Here is a 20,425-nt window from a genome sequence, read left to right on the forward strand (position 1 = left end):
CTTGAGATCAGGAGTTCAAGACCAGCCTGGCCAACATGGTGAAACCTCATCTCTACTACAAAAAAAAATACAAAAATTAGCTGGGCGTGGTGGCAGGTGCTTGGACATTGTATGGTTCCAAGTTAATTAAGTATCCCTTAAAGTCCTAGGAGAACACACAGGTGAGTATATATCATGGAGGATATTAGCCTCCCAGCTAAGGAGCCTGAGGCACAAAAATCACTTGAACCCAGGAGGCAGAGGTTGCTGTGAGACAAGATCGTGCCACTGCACTCCAGCCTGGGCAACAGAGAAAAACTCTGTCTCAAAAAACAAAAAGAGATGGTCATTATTTTTGGTGTGTTCTTGTATGCATGGGTGTTAAAATTCATATCATACAGTAAATACAAACATTTTCCTATGTAAATCTTATTCAAAAACCCATGATTTTAATGGCTTTTTATGGTCCATTAGTTGAATATACCTTAGCTTATTTAACCAAAATTATTTTCTTGAAGAGCTGGTTTTCCTGTTTGTTTTTGCTTTTTTTTTTTTTTTTTTGAGACGGAGTCTCGCTCTGTCGCCCAGGCTGGAGTGCAGTGGCTGGATCTCAGCTCACTGCAAGCTCCGCCTCCCGGGTTTACACCATTCTCCTGCCTCAGCCTCCCGAGTAGCTGGGACTACAGGCGCCCGCCACCTCACCTGGCTAGTTTTTTTGTATTTTTTTTTAGTAGAGACGGGGTTTCACCGGGTTAGCCAGTATGGTCTCGATCTCCTGACCTCGTGATCCGCCCCTCTCGGCCTCCCAAAGTGCTGGGATTACAGGCTTGAGCCACCGCGCCCGGCCTGTTTTTGCTTTTTTTAATACCAAGATAAACCCCAAATGGTGGCTCACCCAGCACTTTGGCCAAGGCAGGTGGATAGCTTGAGCCCAGGAATTTAATACCAGCCTGGGCAACATAGTGAGATCCTGTCTCTACAAGAAAACAAAAAATGCTCAGGGGGCTGAGGCAGGAGAATTACTTGAACCCAGGAGGCAGAGTCCAGCCTGGCGGACAAGAACGAAACTCCGTCTCAAATACATAAATAGCAAAAAATGGCCGGGCGCGGTGGCTCACATCTGTAATCCCAGCACTTTGGGAGGCCGAGGCGGGTGGATCACCTGAGGTTGGGAGTTCAAGACCAGCCTGACCAACATGGCAAAACCATCTCTACAAAAAAAATACAAAATTAGCCAGGCGTGGAGGCACATGCCTGTAATCCCAGCTACTTGGGAGGCTAAGACAGGAGAATTGCTTGAACCCAGGAGGTGGAGGTTGCAGTGAGCTGAGATTGGGCCATTGCACTCCAGCCTGGGCAGCAAGAGTGAAAGTCCGTCTCCAAAAAAAAGCCTTTAGCCAGGCCTGGTGCCTCAAGCCTGTGATCCCAGCCACTCGAGAGACTGAAGCAGGAGGATCGCTTCAGCTGGGAGGTAGAGGCTTTAGTGAGCCATAATCACACCACTGTATTGCAGCCTAGGCAACAAAGCAAGACCTTGTCCCACAAACATAATAATAAAATACAGATATACATCCATACTAAGTTAAACATAATCTCCTGTATCTCCTAAGTAGGTAAATAAAGATAATAATATAGATCTCCCAAAACATGTTGTTAGGAAAAGAAGTAAAAGTTACAGAGCAGTACCCAGATTTTAAGCAGTAAACATTTATTTTCTAAGAGTACCTAGATATGTTTAAAAATGCATAGAAAATGTCTGGAACAATATAGACTAAACTGAAAATAGTAATTTTCTTTAAGGGTATAAGGGAACCAACAAAATCAGCAACTTTTATTTTCTTAAATAGAAATAAGTTTAAATGAGTTATCATGTTCGGTAATGTGTTTTGTAAACTTAATACTTTTTCACATCGGCTGTTATAGACCTACATCATTTTTAATTATATGAAATTAAAATTAACACCCCCCAGCCAGGCATGGTGGCTCATGCCTGTAATCTCAGCACTTTGGAAGGCCGAGGTGGGCGGATCACAAGGTCAGGAGATTGAGACCATCCTGGCTAGCTCGGTGAAACCCCGTCTCTACTAAAAATAGCCGGGTGTGGTGGCGGGCACCTGTAGTCCCAGCTACTCAGGAGGCTGAGGCAGGACAATGGCGTGAACCCGGGAGGTGGAGCTTGCTTGCAGTGAGCAGAGATCGCGCCACTGCACTCCAGCCTGGGCAACAGAGTGAGACTCCGTCTCAAAAAAAAAAAAAATTAACACCCCCCCATCAATAGTTTTGTTGTGTGTAGTTTTTGCTAGTAAAACAACATGTCACTGAACATCTTTGTTTATACATCTGCCTGTACTTGTTCTAAAAAAACAGTCTCCAGGTGAAAGGGTCTAACTATATTTGAGGCTTTGCTGCTGCTGTTCTGCCCAGGCTGGAGTGCAGTGGTGCCATCACCAGCTCACTGCATCCTCATCCTCCCAGGCCCAGGCGATTCTCCCACCTCAGCCTTTTGAGTAACAGGGATGTAGTACACTGTTTTTGTTTATTTTTTGACACGGAGTCTCGCTGTATCGCCTGGGCTGGAGTGCGGTGGCACTGTCTCGGCTTACTGCAACCTCTCCCTCCGTGGTTCAAGCGATTCTCCTGCCTCAGCCTTCTGAGTATCTGGGATTACAGGCGTGCGCCACCACACTCAGCTAATTTTTGTATTTTTAGTAGAGTCAGGGTTTCACCCTGTTGGCCAGGCTGATCTTGAACTCCTGACCTCAAGGGATTCACCAACCTTGTCCTCCCAAAGTGCTGGGGTTACAGGCGTGACCCACCACACCTGGTCCTTTTTAGGCTTTTTTTTTTTTTTTTTTGAGGCGGAGTCTGGCTCTATGTAGGCACAGGTGCAGTGGCGGATCTCAGCTCACTGCAAGCTCTGCCTCCGGGTTTCACGCCATTCTTCTGCCTCAGCCTCAGTAGCTGGGACTGAAGCCCATACCTCGCCCGGCTAGTTTTTGTATTTTTAGTAGAGGCGGGGTTTCACCATGTTAGCCAGGATGGTCTCGATCTCCTGACCTTGTGATCCATGCCTTCTCGGCCCTCCCAAAGTGCTGGGATTACAGGCTTGAGCCACCGCGCCCGGCTTTTAAAAAAAAAAAACAAAAAACAAAAAACAATGGCCAGGCAAGGGTGGCTCATCACTGTGACACCTCCACACTTCAGCCTGTGCAACAGAGTGAGACCCTGTCACAAAAAAAAAAAAAAAAAAGAATTATTTTTAAATTACACTTTAGGGCCGGGCACGGTGGCTCATGCCTGTAATCCCAGCCCTTTGGGAGGCTGAGGTGGGCAGATTACAAGGTCAAGAGTTCAAGACCAGCTTGGCCAACATGGCAAAACCCTGTCTCTACTAAAAATACCAAAATTAGTTGGGCATGGTGGTGCGTGCCTGTAATCCCAGCTACTCAGGAAGCTGAGTCAGGAGAATTGCTTGATCCCAAGAGGTGGAGGTTGCAGTGAGCCGAGATCGTGCCACTGCACTTCAGCCTGGGTGATAGATCGAGACTCCATCTCAAAAAAAAAGAAAAAGAAAAAAGATAAAAATTACACGTTAGCAAATTGAACCAGCTTCCACTAATTGTGTATATCTGTAACATTCTGTCTGCACTCTTGAAAAACACTGAGTATTATCACTCTTTTGAGTGGCATATTTTTTGTCTTTGAAAATATTTATTTCAAAAGTAGTGTGTTTTATAGTGTACAAATGCAGATGTTACAGAGATGTAAAATGTAATATTTACCACTACTCCCATATTGTCCCCTACAGGTAACCTCTGTTAATAGGCCAGTGTTACCATTTTTAATTTCTGCTAATTTGTCAAAGAAAGTGTTTTTATGTAAGAGTATCCTATTTACATATTTCTTTTATTTTTCTCTCGAGATATTTATATTGTTATCAGTATTATTTAAGGGCTTTTATTTTATATTTTCATTTTTTGAGAAGGAGTCTCACTCTGTTGCCCAGGCTGGAGCACGGTGTCATGATTTTGAATCACTGCAACCTCCAGCACCCGGGTTCAACTGATTCTTCCACCTCAGCCTCCCGAGTAGCTGGCATTACAGGCGCCCGCCACCACACCCAGCTAATTTCTGTATTTTTAGTAGAGATGGGGTTTCACCATGTTGGTTGACCAGGCTGGTCTCGAACTCTTGACCTCAGGTAATCTGCCCGCCTCTGCCTCCCAAAGTGCTGGGATTACAGACATGAGCCACCACGTCTGGCTATTTAAGGGCTATTTGTATACTAAAAAGAAGTAAAAGTTTTATGATTTTTTTGGCATATGGTAGTTTTTAACATTTTTTGGAGTCATATCTATTAATCATAAATAGGCATCATGCTTGGAGTCTTTTTCCTCCTCCATGATATATACTCACCTATGTGTTCTAGGACTAAATTTAAGGGATACCTAATTAACTTGGAGCCATTCGGTGTCCAAGCGTTATTCACGTACTTTATTAAAACGAAAATTAGTCAAGCAGTAGTAACCAGCACATAATATAAGTATGAACCAAGAATGTCCTAGTGTGATGTGTTCGCTCTTTCCTGTACACCTTACATGAACCTACAGCATTGATGTGCCAAGTCTTGCTTGGAATCAAGCTATGTGTATTTTCACAGTTCTTCACATTTACACATTTTTTTTAAAACTACATAAACTGGAGCTTTCAAAGAGGTGTGTGTGTGTGTGTGTGTGTACTAAAATATATATAACAAAGTTTGCCATTTTAATCATTTTTGTATATACAGCTCAGTTACTACATTTACAGTGTTTTGTCTCCTAGTACTTTTTATGGTTTTAATTTTTGCCCTTGGATTTTAATAAACCCAGAATTATCTGGCATATAATGAGATAGAATTTTTTTTTTTTTTTCAGATATGTAGGCAGTTGCCTCAAACTCTTTTTTTTGTTTTTGCTTTTGTTTTTTGAGAGGTTGTCTCGCTCTGTCGCCCAGGCAGTGGTGAGTGCAGTGGTGCGATCTTGGCTCACTGCAGCCTCCACTTCCTGGGTTCAAGGGATTCTCCCCTCAGCCTCCCTAGTAGCTGGGATTAAAGGCATGTGCCACCATGCCCAGCTTATTTTTGTATTTTCAGTAGAGATGGGGTTTCTCTGTGTTGGCCAGGGTGGTCTCAGAACTCCTGACCTCAGGTGATCCGCCCACCTCGGCCTCCAAAGTGCTGGGATTACAGACGTGAGCCACGCCAGCCACAACCTCATTTATGAATGAACTCCTTTCCCTACTGACCTGAAGGGACATCCTTAACATATGTGAAATTCTTACACTAGATACAGTTAAATCTGTTCGTCGTTTGAACTTGTCTCTGTTAGTGTTTGTGTTGTTCTGCGTGCTCCCACACTTTGCGTTATCACAGCTTTAGAATAGTTTTTAATGGCTGACAGATAAGATTCTCTCTCATTACTTTTACTTTTCAGCTGTTTCTTAGGTATTCTAGTACTTTTACTTATTGGATGAACTTTCAAGTCACTTTCAAATTCAAAAATATTCACGAAGCTTTAGTTTGGAATGTGTTGTCTGTGCACCCTAGATAGATTGGAGATTACTGGCCTTTCACTCTCTCAGATATTTATGTCAAATTGTATACAGAATTTTATTTCAAGCACAACATTCTCCTAGGATCAATGTTGTTTCAGGTAGATTTATTTCAGTCAGTACATTCCAAAGCAGTTGCCTGCTCTACAGCAAAAAAAAAAAAAAATTGTTTTCCTGTGCGCTCTCACTACAATCAACGTGGGAGAATTCTGTTTGCTGACCTCTGGTCGCCAAGAAGTGGGTGGGGATTTCTCCCCATGAACAACCAATCCAGTCGTCTGCTTCAGACCCTAACTGGGTGTCTTCTAATTCAATTCAATTCTGACACTATCTACCTGAAGATAGGGTCAGATTCCACAGGCTGGGGACTCAGTCCCCAAGACTACCCCCTCTTCAGATGCTAATTGCCATCCCCAGGTTGTTTTACCTGCATGTCTGACCGTCTGGCTATAAATCAGGGTTCCCACAAGCTTCTCCTAAGATTCAGTAATTTGCAGGAGCAGCTCACCGAACTCAGGGAAACACCTACTTAGGCTTACCGGTTTATTAAGGACACTGCAAAGGATTCCGATGAACACCAGGTGGAGAGGATGCACAGGGCAACGCTGTGGGGAGGGGCGTTCATGCCCTCTCTGGGCACACCACCTGCCAGTCACGTCCACGCGTTCAGCTGTATCAGGAAGCTCTCTGAACCCAGTCCTTTTGGGTTTTTAGGGAAGCTTCATTACGTAGGCATGAGTGATTACACCCTTGGCCATTGGTGATCAGTTTAACCTTTAGCCCCTCTTCCCTTCCGGAGGTTGGGGGATGGGACTGAAAGTCCCAACCCTCTAATCCTGACTAGGTCCTTCCGGTGACCATCCCCCATTCCGAAGCTATCTAGGGAATTCCAGCCACCAGTCATTAACATATAAAAGAAACTTATCACTCTGGAGATTCCAACCGTGTTAGGAGCTAAGTGTCAAGAAATCCGGACAAAGACCAAATATATATTTCACAATATTACACCCATCTATCACCATAATGATTTTCTCCTTTCTACATATTGCCTCTACTATTACATACTAATATTCGTATCAGCTAATATTTTTCCCTTACATTTAAGTGGACACTTATCATTGCAGTCATGAATGGTAAGACAGTGTCACTTTGTCACAAATATAAGGTAACAATAAAAATGAATAAAAAAGCAATATGATGTTATTAAAGTCTAATGCAAGGATCATAAAGCCACTAGTACAGAGACTTTGTTCTTAATTCTGGATTCCCACCTTTTCTTTGTACATATACTAAATTGTTTGCATGGAGAAATGTGTTATACTTAGATATGTATAGATCATGTTGGTGTGTTTCATTGATCTCAAACCATTTGAATGAAGGACTATTCTATGCAGTTAACTGAAAGTAAAAGAACCTTCTTAACAGCAGCCAGGATTTATATATTAGAACCTCAGTCAGAAACAAAATTGGAAAAGTACTCTTTTGTTCTTCATGAATTGCAAAATAACCTCCAGGGTGAACCAGCCTGGTTCCAGGACTGCTTGCAAAGTAAACATATATATTTGTTAGAACTTCAGAGGATATTCACATTGGAAAAACCTTAAAGCTCTGAAAATGTTTTACATTTTGTGTTTTTAAGACCTTGCCACCATGGAAGAAAGAGTACAAAGACGGTATTATGAAAAGCTGACGGAATTTGTGGCAGATATGACCAAAATTTTTGATAACTGTCGTTACTACAATCCAAGTGACTCCCCGTTTTACCAGTGTGCAGAAGTTCTTGAATCATTCTTTGTACAGAAATTGAAAGGATTCAAAGCTAGCAGGTGAGCAAATGGGTGCAGTGTTCTGAATTAATTCAGCTCTTCACTCTCTTTATACTACTCTGTCTCAAGATTCAACCAGTGCAGTTTATGGTAATTTAACCTTAAATATCTTTAAAAAAAAAAAAAAAAAATCAAGACTCCAGGGTTATAATCTACTGGCAAGGAGAAGTGGACAGACAAAATATTGGGAAATTGCTGGATTTGTCGTTGATCTGCTTAAAGTCTTTTTTTAAAATTCACAAAGTGGCCAGGCGCAGTGGCTCACACCTGTAATCCCAACACTTTGGGAGGCCAAGGCAGGCAGATCACCTGAGATCAGGAGTTCAAGACCAGCCTGGCCAACATGGAGACACCCCGTCTCTTACTAAAAATACGAAAATTTGCCAGGTGTGGTGACACACGCATGTAATCTCAGCTGCTTGGGAGGCTGAGACACAAGAATCACTTGAACTTGGGAGGCGGAGGTTGCAGTGAGCCAAGATCACACCACTGCACTCCAGCCTGGGGGACAATGAGACTCTCACGGTAGGGGGTGGGGGGGTGGAATTCCCAGCTTTGTCAACACAGTGAGATTGTGTCTCTACAAAAATTTTAAAAATTAACTGGGCATAGTGGCATATACCCGTTGTCCTAGCTACTCAGGAGACTGTGACAGGAAGATCACTGTGCCCAGGAGTTCAAGGCTGCCGTGAGCTGTAATTACACCACTGCTCTCCAACCTGAGTGACAGAGTGAGACCCTGTCTCAAAAAAAAAGACAAGAATGAAAGAAAAATTTGCTGAGCTGATGATAGTCACAGGACTTTAAATTCTAGCAGAATAAATTCCTTCACTCAGCAAATGACTTTTGAGAACCTGATGTGTGTGCACCAGATACAGGGAATTTAGCAGTGAATAAATTAAGGCCCTTGCACTCTATGAGGGGTAGGGGGGAGCAAGGGAGACAGTTGATAAACCTTATAAACCAGGTGGACAAATGGAAAAAGACTCACCCCTACATACATCACTATAAAATTTCCAAACGCTAAGAATAAAAGAAACTCTTAGATAAAACAGACAATCTATGAAACAAGAATTAGATTGGTGTCAGATTTTTCTGCTATGACATTTAGTGCTAGAAGATTATGGAAGAATAAATCTAAAAGTTTAAGAAAAAATGATTGGCCGGGCGCAGTGGCTCAAGCCTGTAATCCCAGCACTTTGGGAGGCTGAGACGGGCGGATCACGAGGTCAGGAGATCGAGACCATCCTGGCTAACACGGTGAAACCCTGTCTCTACTAAAAAATACAAAAAACTAGCCAGGCGCGGTGGCGGGCACCTGTAGTCCCAACTACTCGGGAGGCTGAGGCAGGAGAATGGCGTGAACCCGGGAGGCGGATCTTGCAGTGAGCTGAGATCCGGCCACTGCACTCCAGCCTGGGCGACAGAGCGAGACTCCGTCTCAAAAAAAAAAAAAAAAAAAGATTGTCAGTTGCATCCAAACAGTCAAGTTTAGAGGCAGAATAAATACATTTTCGGTCACGTGAGGACTCAGGACATCCTTTCTTGGCAGGTATTTTTAAAAAGTATGTGCTATTGGCCAGGCACGATGGCTCAAGCCTGTAATCCCAGCACTTTGGGGAGGCCAAGGCAGGTGGATCACTTGAGGTCAGCAGTTCAAGATCATCCTGGCCAACATGGTGAAACCCCATCTCTACTTAAAATACAAAAATTAGGCAGGCATAATGGTGCACGCCTGTAGTCTCAGCTACACAGGAGACGAGGCATGAGAATCGCTTGAACCCGGGAGGCACAGGCTGCAGTGAGCTGAGATTGCGCCACTGCATTCCAGTCTTGGTGTCAGAGTGAGACTCCATCTCAGAAGAAAAAAAAATGTGTGCTATCAAAAATAAGGAAACAAATTTTTTCCTTTTTAATGATCTTCCTGTAATCCCAGCACTTTGGGAGGCCGAGGTGGGTGGATCACGAGGTCAAGAGATCGAGACCATCCTGGCTAACACAGTGAAACGCCATCTCTGCTAAAAATACAAAAAAAAAAAAATTAGCCGGGCGTGGTGGGGGGCGCCTGTTGTCCCAGCTACTCCCGAGGCTGAGGCAGGAGAATGGTGTGAACCCCAGCAGCGGAGCTTGCAGTAAGCCGAGATGAGGCCACTGCACTCCAGCTTGGGCGACAGAGCGAGACTCTGTCTCAAGAAAAAAAAGAAAAGCATCTTTTTTTTTTTTTTGAAACGGAGTTTCACTCTTGTTGCTCAGGCTAGATTGGAGTACAGTGGCGCCATCTCGGCTCACTGCAACCTCCGCCTTCCTGGATTCAAGGGATTCTCCTGCCTCAGCCTCTCTAGTAGCTGGGATTACAGGGGTTTCTGCATGTTGGCAAGGCTGGTCTCAAACTCCCAATCTCAGGTGATCCGCCCGCCTCGGCCTCCAAAAGTGCTGGGATTAACAGGCGTGAGCCACCGCGCCCGGCCATGATGTATCTTTTTAATTAGGGACAGGGTCTTGCTATGATCCAAGCTAGTCTTGAATTCCTGAGCTTAAGCAATCCTCCCACCAGCCTTGGCCTCCCAAAGTGCTGGGATTACAGCCATGAGCCATTGCGCTGGGCCAGAAAATTTTTTTTTTTTTTTTTTTTGAGACAGTCTCACTCTGTTGCCCAGAATGGAGTTCAGTGACACAATCTTGGCTCACTGCAACCTCTGCCTCCTGGGTTCAAGCAATTCTTCTGCCTCAGTCTCCCAAGTAGCTGGGATTACAGGCGCCCACCACCATGCCCAGCTGATTTTTGTATTTTTGGTGGAGACGAGGTTTCACCATGTTGGCCAAGCTGGTCTCAAACTCCAGACCTCGTGATCCCCCTGCCTTGGCCTCCCAAAGTGCTGGGATTACAGACGTGAGCCACCGCGCCTGGCCAGAAATTTTTGTTTATTTGAGTTCAGAAAACAGGAGGTTCAGGAAAGCAATGAGAATTACTCTGACCCAAGGTGACATTTGTACAGCAGGCTGTAAAATGTCAGCAGTCCAAATCCTAACAGGAGAATGGAGCACTCCCCAGAGGCTCAGTAGAGCAAGAAAATGACTCATACATTAGATAATTTGTTTAAGACAGAAAAACATAAGGCTATGATTAAGCCGAAGAATGTCAGGGATAAAAATGAAAGGCAATTAGAAACACCACTAAAAACAGAAAGTTGTGTAAGTGTGCTCTGTTAGCTGGGCACGGTGGCTCGTGCCTGTAATCCCAACACATTGAGAGACTGAGGCAGGAGGATGCTTGAGCCGAGGAATTCTAGACCAGCCTGGGCAACATGACGAAACCCCATCTTTACAAAACATAAAATTTAGCCAGGCATGGTGATGTGCACCTGTGGTCCCAGCTACTTCAGAGGCTGAAGTGGGAGGATTGAGCCCAGGAGGTAGATGCTGCAGTGAGCCATGTTCACGCCACTGCACTCTAGCCTGGACGACACAATAAGACCCTGTCTCAAAAAAAAAAAAAAAAAAAAAAGAGCCCTATTAGCAAAGGACTAGGTGCTACAGAGAAAAATATTTACATTTTCGTAGTAACATTGGGCCAGGCACGGTGGCTCACACCTGTAATCCCAGTGCTTTGGAAGGCCAGGGTGTGTGGATCATCTGAGGTCAGGAGTTGAGACCAGCCTGACCAACATGCTGAAACCCCGTCGCTACTAAAAATACAAAAATTAGGTGTGGTGGCACATGCCTGTAATCCCAGCTACGCAGGAGGCTGAGACAGAATCACTTGGACCTGGGAGGTGGAGGTTGCAGAGCACCAAAACCGCGCCACTGCACTCCAGCCTGGGCCACAAGAGCAAAACTCCGTCTCAAAAATAATAAAAATAATGACATTGATTTTCAACTTTTAGAATCACCCTATAGACAAAGCATAGAATTATGTAATTTTTAAATTATAGGGAAATAAAACTCGAGACTCAAAAAGGGAGGTGAGAAAATGGTTAAGTGAGCTTGGTTCTCATTGCCATAGCAGGGCTTAAACAAAAGTTGATAAAACAAGAAATAGCTGTAAAAGAAATCTACCCTGGCCGGGTGTGGTGGTGGCTCATGCCTATAATCCCAGCACTTTGGAAGGCCGAGGCAGGCGGATCACCTAAGGTGAGGAATTTGAGACCAGCCTGGCCAACGTGGTAAAACCCCGTCTACACTAAAAATAAAAAAATTAGCTAGACATGGTGGTGCACATCTGTAAGTCCCAGCTACTCGGGAGGCTGAGACAGGAGAATCAGTTGAACCTGGGAGGCGGAGGTTGCAGATTGTACCGCTACACTCCAGCCCAGGTGACAAGAGCGAGACTCAAAAAAAAAAAAAAAAAAAAAAACCCTACTCAGGCTGGGTGTGGTGGCTTATGCCTGTAATCCTAACACTTTGGGAGGCTGAGGTGGGTGGATCACTACTTGAGGTCAGGGGTTCAAGACCAACCTGGCCAACATGATAAAACCTCGTCTCTACTAAAAATACAAAAATTAGCTGGGCTTGGGGACAGGCACCTGTAATCCCACCTACTGGGGAGGCTGAGGCAGGAGAATCATTTGAACCCGGGAGGAGAAGTTTGCAGTGAGCAGAGATCCCGCCACTGCATTGCGGCCTGGGCAACATTGAGACTCCGTCTCAAAAAGAAAAAGAAATCTACCCAGAGAACTGAAAAGTCAAAGGAATTGATCATAGGGAGCCAGCCTGGATTTCAGATGGAGTTAAGGTAGGACAGAGGAGCACAACTTCTCATTATAAGCCCCTCTATGCTTTTTGATTTGTGCATCGTGGTTATTCCTCTAGTTCAGTTTCTAAAATTGCTTTTTTAAATTGGAAAGGCCTTTGGTGGTATCTGTGAGGTAGAAGCCAAGGGGTGAGAATCCTACCCTGGTGCCAGCTTGCTGGCAGAACCCAAAGGATGACTGCTGGTAACTACTGATGAAGGAGAGGAAATTGCCTGGAGGTCCTGGGGCCTGTGGGCAAGACAAAGGGAACTTAGTAAAGGAGAGATGGAGGCCTAGGCTGGGCCTGCACAGTGAAGGGGCCACTTAGATGGCTTCTTGCCACCTGGTTATTTTATGTAGCTTTTTAATATACTCAAGTTGACGTAATTTTCATTAAAGCACATGGGAGCTGAATCGAGAAGTTTGCTCAATTCTGCTTAAATAAACAAATTAGGCTGTGCACAGTGGCACACGCCTGTGATACCAACACTTTGAGAAGCCAAAGCAGGCAGTTTGCTTGAGCCCAGGAGTTTGAGACCAGCCTGGGCAACATGGGGAATCCCCATCTCTACAAAAAATACGAAAAAATTAGCTGGGCATGGTGGCACGTGCCTGTAGTCCCAGCTACCCAGGAGGCTGAGGTAGGAGGATCACCTGAGCCCTGGAGGTTGGGACTGCAGTGAGCTGTGATTGCGCCGCTGCACTCCAGACCGGGCTAGAGAGCGAGACCTTGTCTCAAAACAAAACAAAATTACAATGTAAAGAATTGTATAAGGGCAACTTGCTATTGCCTTTTTAGGGAATTTCCAGATTTAAGGCAGAATGAAACATAACTAGCCAGTTATTGATACTTGATTTATGTATGGATTTCCAGAATTTCCTTTGCCATGTTTTCCCATTTTAATTTATGATCTCCAGCATTGTTTGCACATTTTTTTCATTACTGCACTTTGTTATAATTCATCATTTATACCATCCATATTCTTTCTTTTCTTACAGATTGTGATATCTTTAGTCTGAATTTTTAACTGGAATCAGAACTGGATGTTGTGGTCACTCTTTGTTTTATTGTACCTCGTGATTACCTAATTCAAAATTGCCCCCCAAAAAGTCAGATTAGTTAATATAATTTTTTAATGTTAAAGATGTATCGTGGTAAAACATTTATTCTAGCAGCCATGTTGAACAATGTATTTAAAAATTGTAAACTCTTGGAATACTGTATTTATCTGCTATTGCAATATAAAGTCCTTTGACTTAGTCCTGGTAACTGTACAGTAATTTGGTTTACTAATGAAAGTTGTGAATAAAACTGTGAAACTAGAAGGGAGACTTTCTGGACTTTAATAGAAAAAATGTGATTTTAAGGTTGCTTTTTTTTTTTTTAAAGCATATTTTTCCCTTTATATTCCCCTCATCGATGTAAATAAACACACACACACACACACACACACACACACACCTTTCACCACAATGGTAATGCTTCTGTAAATGCCTCTATTTGTCCAGTTGGCTGAAAATATTGTAATTTTTATTAGACAAATATATATATATATATTTTAATATTGGCTTTTTCCAGTGAGTTATTATGTTTAGTGTACAGTGAAAAGTTTGAATATTATAGGTTAAAAATTTCTTAATCGTTCTTTTCTATTCGCTTGCCAAGGGTGAATGAAAGAACATGGCTGCTTCTCCCAGACTGACTGACCTTGGCATCCGCATAAAGCATCATTGTTTTCAAAAATGAAGGGTGCTTAATTGTTCCCTTTTTTCTATATTCTGTAGGTCTCATAACAACAAACTGCAGTCTACAGCTTCTTAAAGTTCAGCGTGTTAACCTAACATAAAACACAGCAAGAATCTGGTTGTCTGAACTATTTTAAATTAAGGAGCCAGATGTTTTTAGTCAGGCTATCCTGACAAGACTTGACCTAAACTTCGTTTTTATTGGTCATAACAGTCCAATTATATTCTTGGCCAATTTTGTCCAACGGACAAGAAAAAAGCAAAGTCAACGACACCATTATCTTGTCAAGATCAAATGGTTTTACTATTGTGGCAGAAGCGAGAAAACTTTGTTTATTGAAAAAAAAAAAAAGAAAAAGAAAGCAAGAAAAAAAGATACTATGGGGTCAAGTGTAACTCCATGGAAATGCCACGTCTGCTCTTCAGTGAAGAAGCTGGTTTAGAGTCTCACAGAAAACTTTTGACTGTATTTATTTATTGTTGCAAAAAAGACGCTTTTTTATTGCTGCCCTCATTTGTCAGCTAATTATTTTTTCTTATAAAATCCAGCCCCGGTTACATATAATCATCTGTATCTTATCATGATTCCTGTAGGTAAAAGTACAAGACGACCTCTAGATGTCTTTTCTTTCTATGAAAGGAGCTGCTATGTACACATGTGCACACACACACAACTGGGAATCAACAATGAGTTTATTGTTCATGGTAGATTAAAATGAAGCTTGCATAAAGGTTGGGCTAAGTGGTCCTGGACTACAGACTCTGTTGCCTTGAATATAAACAGTACAATTTGTCAATTATTCCGCACCAGGCTAAAATGAGTAAAATCTATTTGAAGGTATCTTGTTTGTAAACATTTGTCAGATTCTAATTTTTTTCTTTTGTATTAAAATTCAACTATGGATGTATATGAAACAAAATAAATGGAGATAATTTTTCTCCCACAGACAGAGGTGTCTTTGAATGTGCGCTAATGATTATCTGTAAGCCTTTGTGGGGGAGGGAGGGCTGCAAGGTCATGAAAAGCAGAAGAATCTAATTGTGCCTGGATTTCTCCAGCACAGCAGTGGCCCCTCGTTTTACCATTCCCAGTCCATTGTCATCACGTCAGAGAAAAATCTTCAGGGGTGCTAGTCCTGTTGCATCAGTTGATCATACTAACAAAAAAGGTAATGTGGCAAGATACACATTGCCTTCATCTGTACATTCTGTGATACCAGGCAGATTACCAGTTACAGACAGCTGCTTACATTTTATGAAGGGCATTTTGTGGATGACCTCATCCTCTGTGTTATTTGTTGATTGGGTTTGTTTTCTGTTTGTTGGTTGGTTTCTTTCTTCCATGTAAGGAAAAGTAGTGTAAACAGTAGCGAGAAAATGGAAACCACAGAGGAAGATGTGTTTTGCATGTTTTTCCTTTCAATGTTCTTACACGTTGTATCACTGCATTGTGGTAATAGCTTCTATAAAATCTGCCATAGTTGGATTATGCAGCTTTGCAAAAATTTTACTAGATTTTGCACTAACTCATACTAGCTTTGTCCTACCAACTTCTGGAATTTATCTAATTATTGTTTTTAAAAGTTTCTTTCCTTTTAATGTTTCCCTGCTATGCAAAACCTTTCCCAGACCTCAGTTTCTTAAAAGAAAGATGTTGCTACAGTTCCCGATTCTTTCTTATTACAGGCTCAGGTGTACAGGTTATTCTGGGTTAATTTTATCTAATGAAGCCCATTCCTTTTTGTACATAAAGATGTCACTTAAACCTATGCTTACAAACTAAAGAGACTAATCGCTCAATATGAAAACATGAAAAAATTTTTGCTTAAAGTATTAAGATGGAAGTAGTTAAATATGGGTTATTTTGTCCTTTTACTTTTTAAAAAAAATGTTACTTATTGTATGCACTGTGCTGATGCAAGAATTCTACATTTTAATGAATTATAAAATTATTCTGCATCTCATCACGTCACAGTATTTCTGTACTGTTTATTCATATATATATATATAAATATATATGGGCTTAATCATTTAAAATTTGTTGCAGCAAGAACTTTCCTACCTGTAGGCAATAGATTGCTATGTTTTTAACAAATTGTGGCAAATTCTAAACAGCAATTCTTTTGTACGTAATAGGACATTTCATCCTAGAAAAATAAAGTAATGTTTTTGACATTGGATTTGGTGCAGTTTCTAATGAAGCAATGGTTGGTTGGTTAATATGTTTTCTGTAGCTGTTAGCCTTGCCAAATTGTATAAAAAGGGTAAATTTTATGGAAATCCTGAAACCAGGTAGATGTTAATTTAATATGTATATTTAATTGTATAAAGTATTTTACAGTCTCTTATCACCATATAAATACATAAAGACATTTTATAGTTTCATCAACTACAGAGCTTTAGTCTTTCAAAAGTAATTTTTGAAAAACAGATTTTTTTTTTTTTTGAGATGGAGTTGCACTCTTGTTGCCTAGGCTGGAGTGCACTGGCGCCATCTTGGCTCACCACAACCTCTGCCTCCCGGGTTCAAATGATTCTCTTGCCTTAGCCTCCTGAGTAGCTGGGATTACAGGTATGCGCCACCACGCCTGGCTAATTTTGTATTTTTAATAGAGACGGGGTTTCACCATGTTGGTCGGGGTGGTCTCGAACTCGCGACCTCAGATGATCCGCCTGCCTCGGCCTCCCAAAGTGCTGGGATTACAGACATGAGCCACCATGCCCGGCCTGAAAACCATACATTCTTATAGAACATAATGAATTCCAAAAGCTGCTTTTCTGTGACAAGCAGAAATACTTGACAAGCTTCTGCTGTTCGGTAAGATCTACATAATACAGCTATTTTGCTTCCAATAATCCAGGCAGTAAACTGTACATTTGTGATACTCTTAGGATGTTTCTGCCCCAGGCCTTGGGCTTATAAATACATTTAATTTGCATCAATAGATTTCCTTGGCTAAGAATATTTTCAATACCTGCTATAGTTTACCTGCCACGTTCACAATCCAAGAAACCATTTCATAAAAAGTATTTTCCTATTGGTAAAGCTTTTATTCTCCTATCCACATTCTTCAGGAGGTTTAAATAAAAGTGTGGCTGGGCATGGTGGCTCACGCCTATAATCCCAGCACTTTGGAAGGCTGAAGTGAGGGGGTCACTTGAGGTCAGGAGTTAGAGAGCTGCTTCACCAACATGGTGAAACCCTGTCTCTGCTAAAAGTACAACAATTTAGCTGGACAAGTGGCACACACCGGTAGTCCTAACTACTCAGGTGGCTGAGGTGGGAGGATGGCTTGAACCCGGGAGGTGGAGGTTGCAGTGAGCCAAGACTGTGCCACTGCACTCCAGCCTGGGTGACAGAGTGAGACTCTGTCTCAAAAAAAGTGAGCTTTTGGAGACCTTTTCTGAAGTAAAATAATTACCTTTTTATATTTCAAATGGCCTAGAGTGTTATTTAGAGACACTAAGGTTTGCTGTTGTTTGTAATCTGACTTCCTAAGATCTGCAAATAAAAGTTATTTCCCTATTTCTGTTAATTCCTTTAGGCAAACGCTCTACTTCTTTATGTTAAAGAGCCAGCCGGGTGGCCTTTCAGATCTCTGCACACTTAGACAAAGCTACATGGTTATTACAGCTTTCACTCTTCATGATTGAAGCTATTACCATAGGTCTCAGATTTCTTGTCCTTCATGTGAGAATGGTGGTATTTCATGGATAAAGTAATGAAGTACTTGAGGAGGTGGGGGGAAGAGCCAACTGAGAAGTATTTGTAATAATTTGAAACATTCTGAGGTACTTCTAGACACTTGGAGCGAGATACTAAAAGATTTTCTCAGAAGATCATACCGCTTGATCCAATTTGAACCAAATTCAACTAATTTTCAACTAAAGAAATTAGCTATATTCTTAAAATGGTAATGTCCTGATTTATTGCTTGCTCAAATATTTCCTGAAATTGAGGTGATGCATTGTAGGTGGCGGGTCAGTTTTTAGGTGTTTGTTTATATGTGTTCATGGTCAACTTAAAAATGATTTTGGCTGGGCGCAATGGCTCATGCCTGTCATCCCAGCACTTTGGGAGGCCAAGGCAGGCGGATTACCTGAGGTCAGGAGTTACCAGCCTGGTCAACATGGTGAAACCCCGTCTCTACTGCAAATACAAAAATTAGACGTGGTGGCACATGCCTGTAATCCCAGCTACTCGGGAGGCTGAGGCAGGAGAATTGCTTGAGCCGGGGAGGCAGAGGTTGCAGTGAGCCAAGATGGTGTCACTGCACTCCAGCCTGGCCGACAGAGCAAGACTCTGTCTCAAAAAAAAAAAAATTCAAGAGAAAGACTAACAGTGCCAAATGATACTTTACAAGGTAGTTGTAAAAAGCTATGGGTGGGGCACAGTGGCTCACGCCTGTAATCTCAGCACTTTGGGAGGCCAAGGTGGGTGGATCACAAGGTCAGGAGTTCGAGACCAACCTAGCCAATGTGGCGAAAAACCCTGTCTCCACTAAAAGTACAAAAAGTAGCCGGGCGTTGGTGGGCACCTATAATCCCAGCTACTCGGGAGGCTGAGGCAGGAGAATCACTTGAACCCAGGAGGCAGAGGTTGCAGTGAGCCAAGATTGCGCCACTGCGCTCCAGCCTGGGCGACAAGAGCAAGACTCGGTCTCAAATAAATAAATAAACAGTGTATATGTTTTATAGACCTTTTCCTACCCAAAGAAAAACAAGTACTTTTTCCCCTTGAATTGTAATGGCTTCATTTGAAGGAGGGATGCTGTTGAATTACTACTGAAGGCAAGTGAGTATTCCATTTAGAGACTATTAATATGTGCACATAGGCACAAAACCCATTTGCTAAGAAAAATCTATCAGTAGGAAAAGATGATAAGAAACTGTAGTGAATTTGCTCATTAAAATTTGCCATTAAATTGGCAGGGCGCGGTGGCTAATGCCTGTAATCCCAGCGCTTTGGGAGGCCGAGGTGAGTGATTCACTTGGGGCCACAAGCTCAAGACCGGCCTGGGCAACACGGCCAAACCCCGTCTCTACTAAAAGTACAGAAGGCCGGCTGGGCGCGGTGGCTCACTCCTTAATCCCAGCACTTTGGGAGGCTGAGGCGGGTGGATCACGAGGTAAGGAGTTTGAGACCAGCCTGACCAACATGGCGAAACCCTGTCTCTACTAAAAATACAAAAATTAGCTGGGTGTGGTGGTGGGTGCCTGTAATCCCATCTACTCGGTAGGCTGTGGCAGGAGAATCGCTTAATCCCATGAGGCAGAGGTTGCAGTGAGCTGGGATCACGCCACTATATTTCAGCCTAGGCGACAGAGTGAGATTCCTTCTCAAAAAAGAAGTATAAAAGTTAGCCAGGCATGTTGGCGCATGCCTGAAATCCCAGCTATTTGGGAGCCTGAGACATGAGAATCACTTGCACTGTGGAGACAGAGATTGCCAGGATCTTGCCACTGCACTCCAGCCTGAGTGACAGAGCAAGACTTTGTCTCGGGGGAAAAAAAAAAAAAATCCGTAAAATTAAAAGATTCTATCCAAGGTACTGACTGCCTATTGAGAAGGTGAGTCTTCTTGACTTTTTGCCTCACCTGGCATTACCTGTCCTCTACTGCCTCCGGTGTGCGCCTCCACACCCACCACTGTTGTACTGCGTTCGAGCCTCACGAGTCTTTCCTTACAGACCTGGTCTTGAATGAAGACCTTAATGTTTAGCCAGGAAGTTTCTAAGAATCTGACCTGCATGTGTTTGCCAAGGTGTGCATGTTAACTATGTGACCTCCAAGTATCACAGGTATCACAGCTCTGGCACTTTTTTTTGTTTCCAGAATTACCCAGAAACTGACTATTATCAAACCAATCTAAGTAAAACCCTAAACTTAAGCTTCAGGATTATGTAAAAGTTAATTTTTTCTTTTTTCTTTTTTTTGAAACTGGGTCTTGCTCTATATTGCCCAGGCTAGAGTGCAGTGGCACAGCTCACAGCAGCCTTGACCTCCTGGGCACAAGCCATCCTCCTACTTCAGCCTCCCAAGTAGCTGGGACTACAGGCACACGCTAGCACGCCTAGCTAATTTTTTAAATTATTTGTAGCAATGAGGTCTTGCTATGTCGCCCAGTCTGGACTCAAACTCCCGGCCTCAAGTGATCCTGCCTCAGCCTCGCAAAGTGCTGAGATTACAGGCATGAATTGCCACACCTGGACCTTTTTTTCTCTTTTAAACTAGAGCTGTTTCAGCAGGATACAGACTAAAATTAAAAATCAGCCCGGCACAGTGGTTCACACCTGTAATTCCAACACTTAGGCAGGCTGAGGGGGTTGGATCACTTGAGGTCAGTAGTTCAAGACCAGCCTGGCCAACATGGTGAAACACTGTCTCTACTAAAAATACAAAAGTTAGCCAGGCATGGTGCTGGGCATCTATAATCCTCAGCTACTAGGGAGTGTGAGGCAGAAGAATCTCTTGAACCTGGGAGGTGAAGGTTGCAGTGAGCTGAGCTCACACCACTGCACTTTCAGCCTGGGTGACAGAGCAAGACTCTCT

At 42.8% G+C, this 20,425-nt stretch overlaps 1 protein-coding gene across 19 annotated transcripts in view; it reads left to right on the plus strand.

Annotated features, from left to right (window-relative positions):
• BPTF (bromodomain PHD finger transcription factor) overlaps nucleotides 1-16,053 on the plus strand; it is a 150,206-nt gene extending 134,153 nt beyond the window's left edge. For 15 of the 19 annotated variants that reach the window (XR_004179289.1, XM_031657147.1, XM_031657136.1 and 12 more), the window contains 2 exons: nucleotides 7,211-7,397; nucleotides 13,913-16,053. Coding sequence is in view for 17 of the 19 variants with exons in the window: in XM_031657147.1 (XP_031513007.1) it covers nucleotides 7,211-7,397; nucleotides 13,913-13,949 (224 nt within the window). In the remaining 2 variants the exon portion in view is untranslated. Of the gene's footprint in view, nucleotides 1-7,210; nucleotides 7,398-13,126 lie in introns of all 19 variants that reach the window. The other 4 variants (XR_004179290.1, XM_031657138.1, XM_031657148.1 and 1 more) reach the window with 2 other exon arrangements.
• The last annotated feature ends 4,372 nt before the right edge of the window (nucleotides 16,054-20,425 follow it).

This window comes from Papio anubis, chromosome 17 (assembly GCF_008728515.1).
Source record: "Papio anubis isolate 15944 chromosome 17, Panubis1.0, whole genome shotgun sequence".
NCBI classification, from domain to species: Eukaryota; Metazoa; Chordata; class Mammalia; order Primates; family Cercopithecidae; genus Papio; species Papio anubis.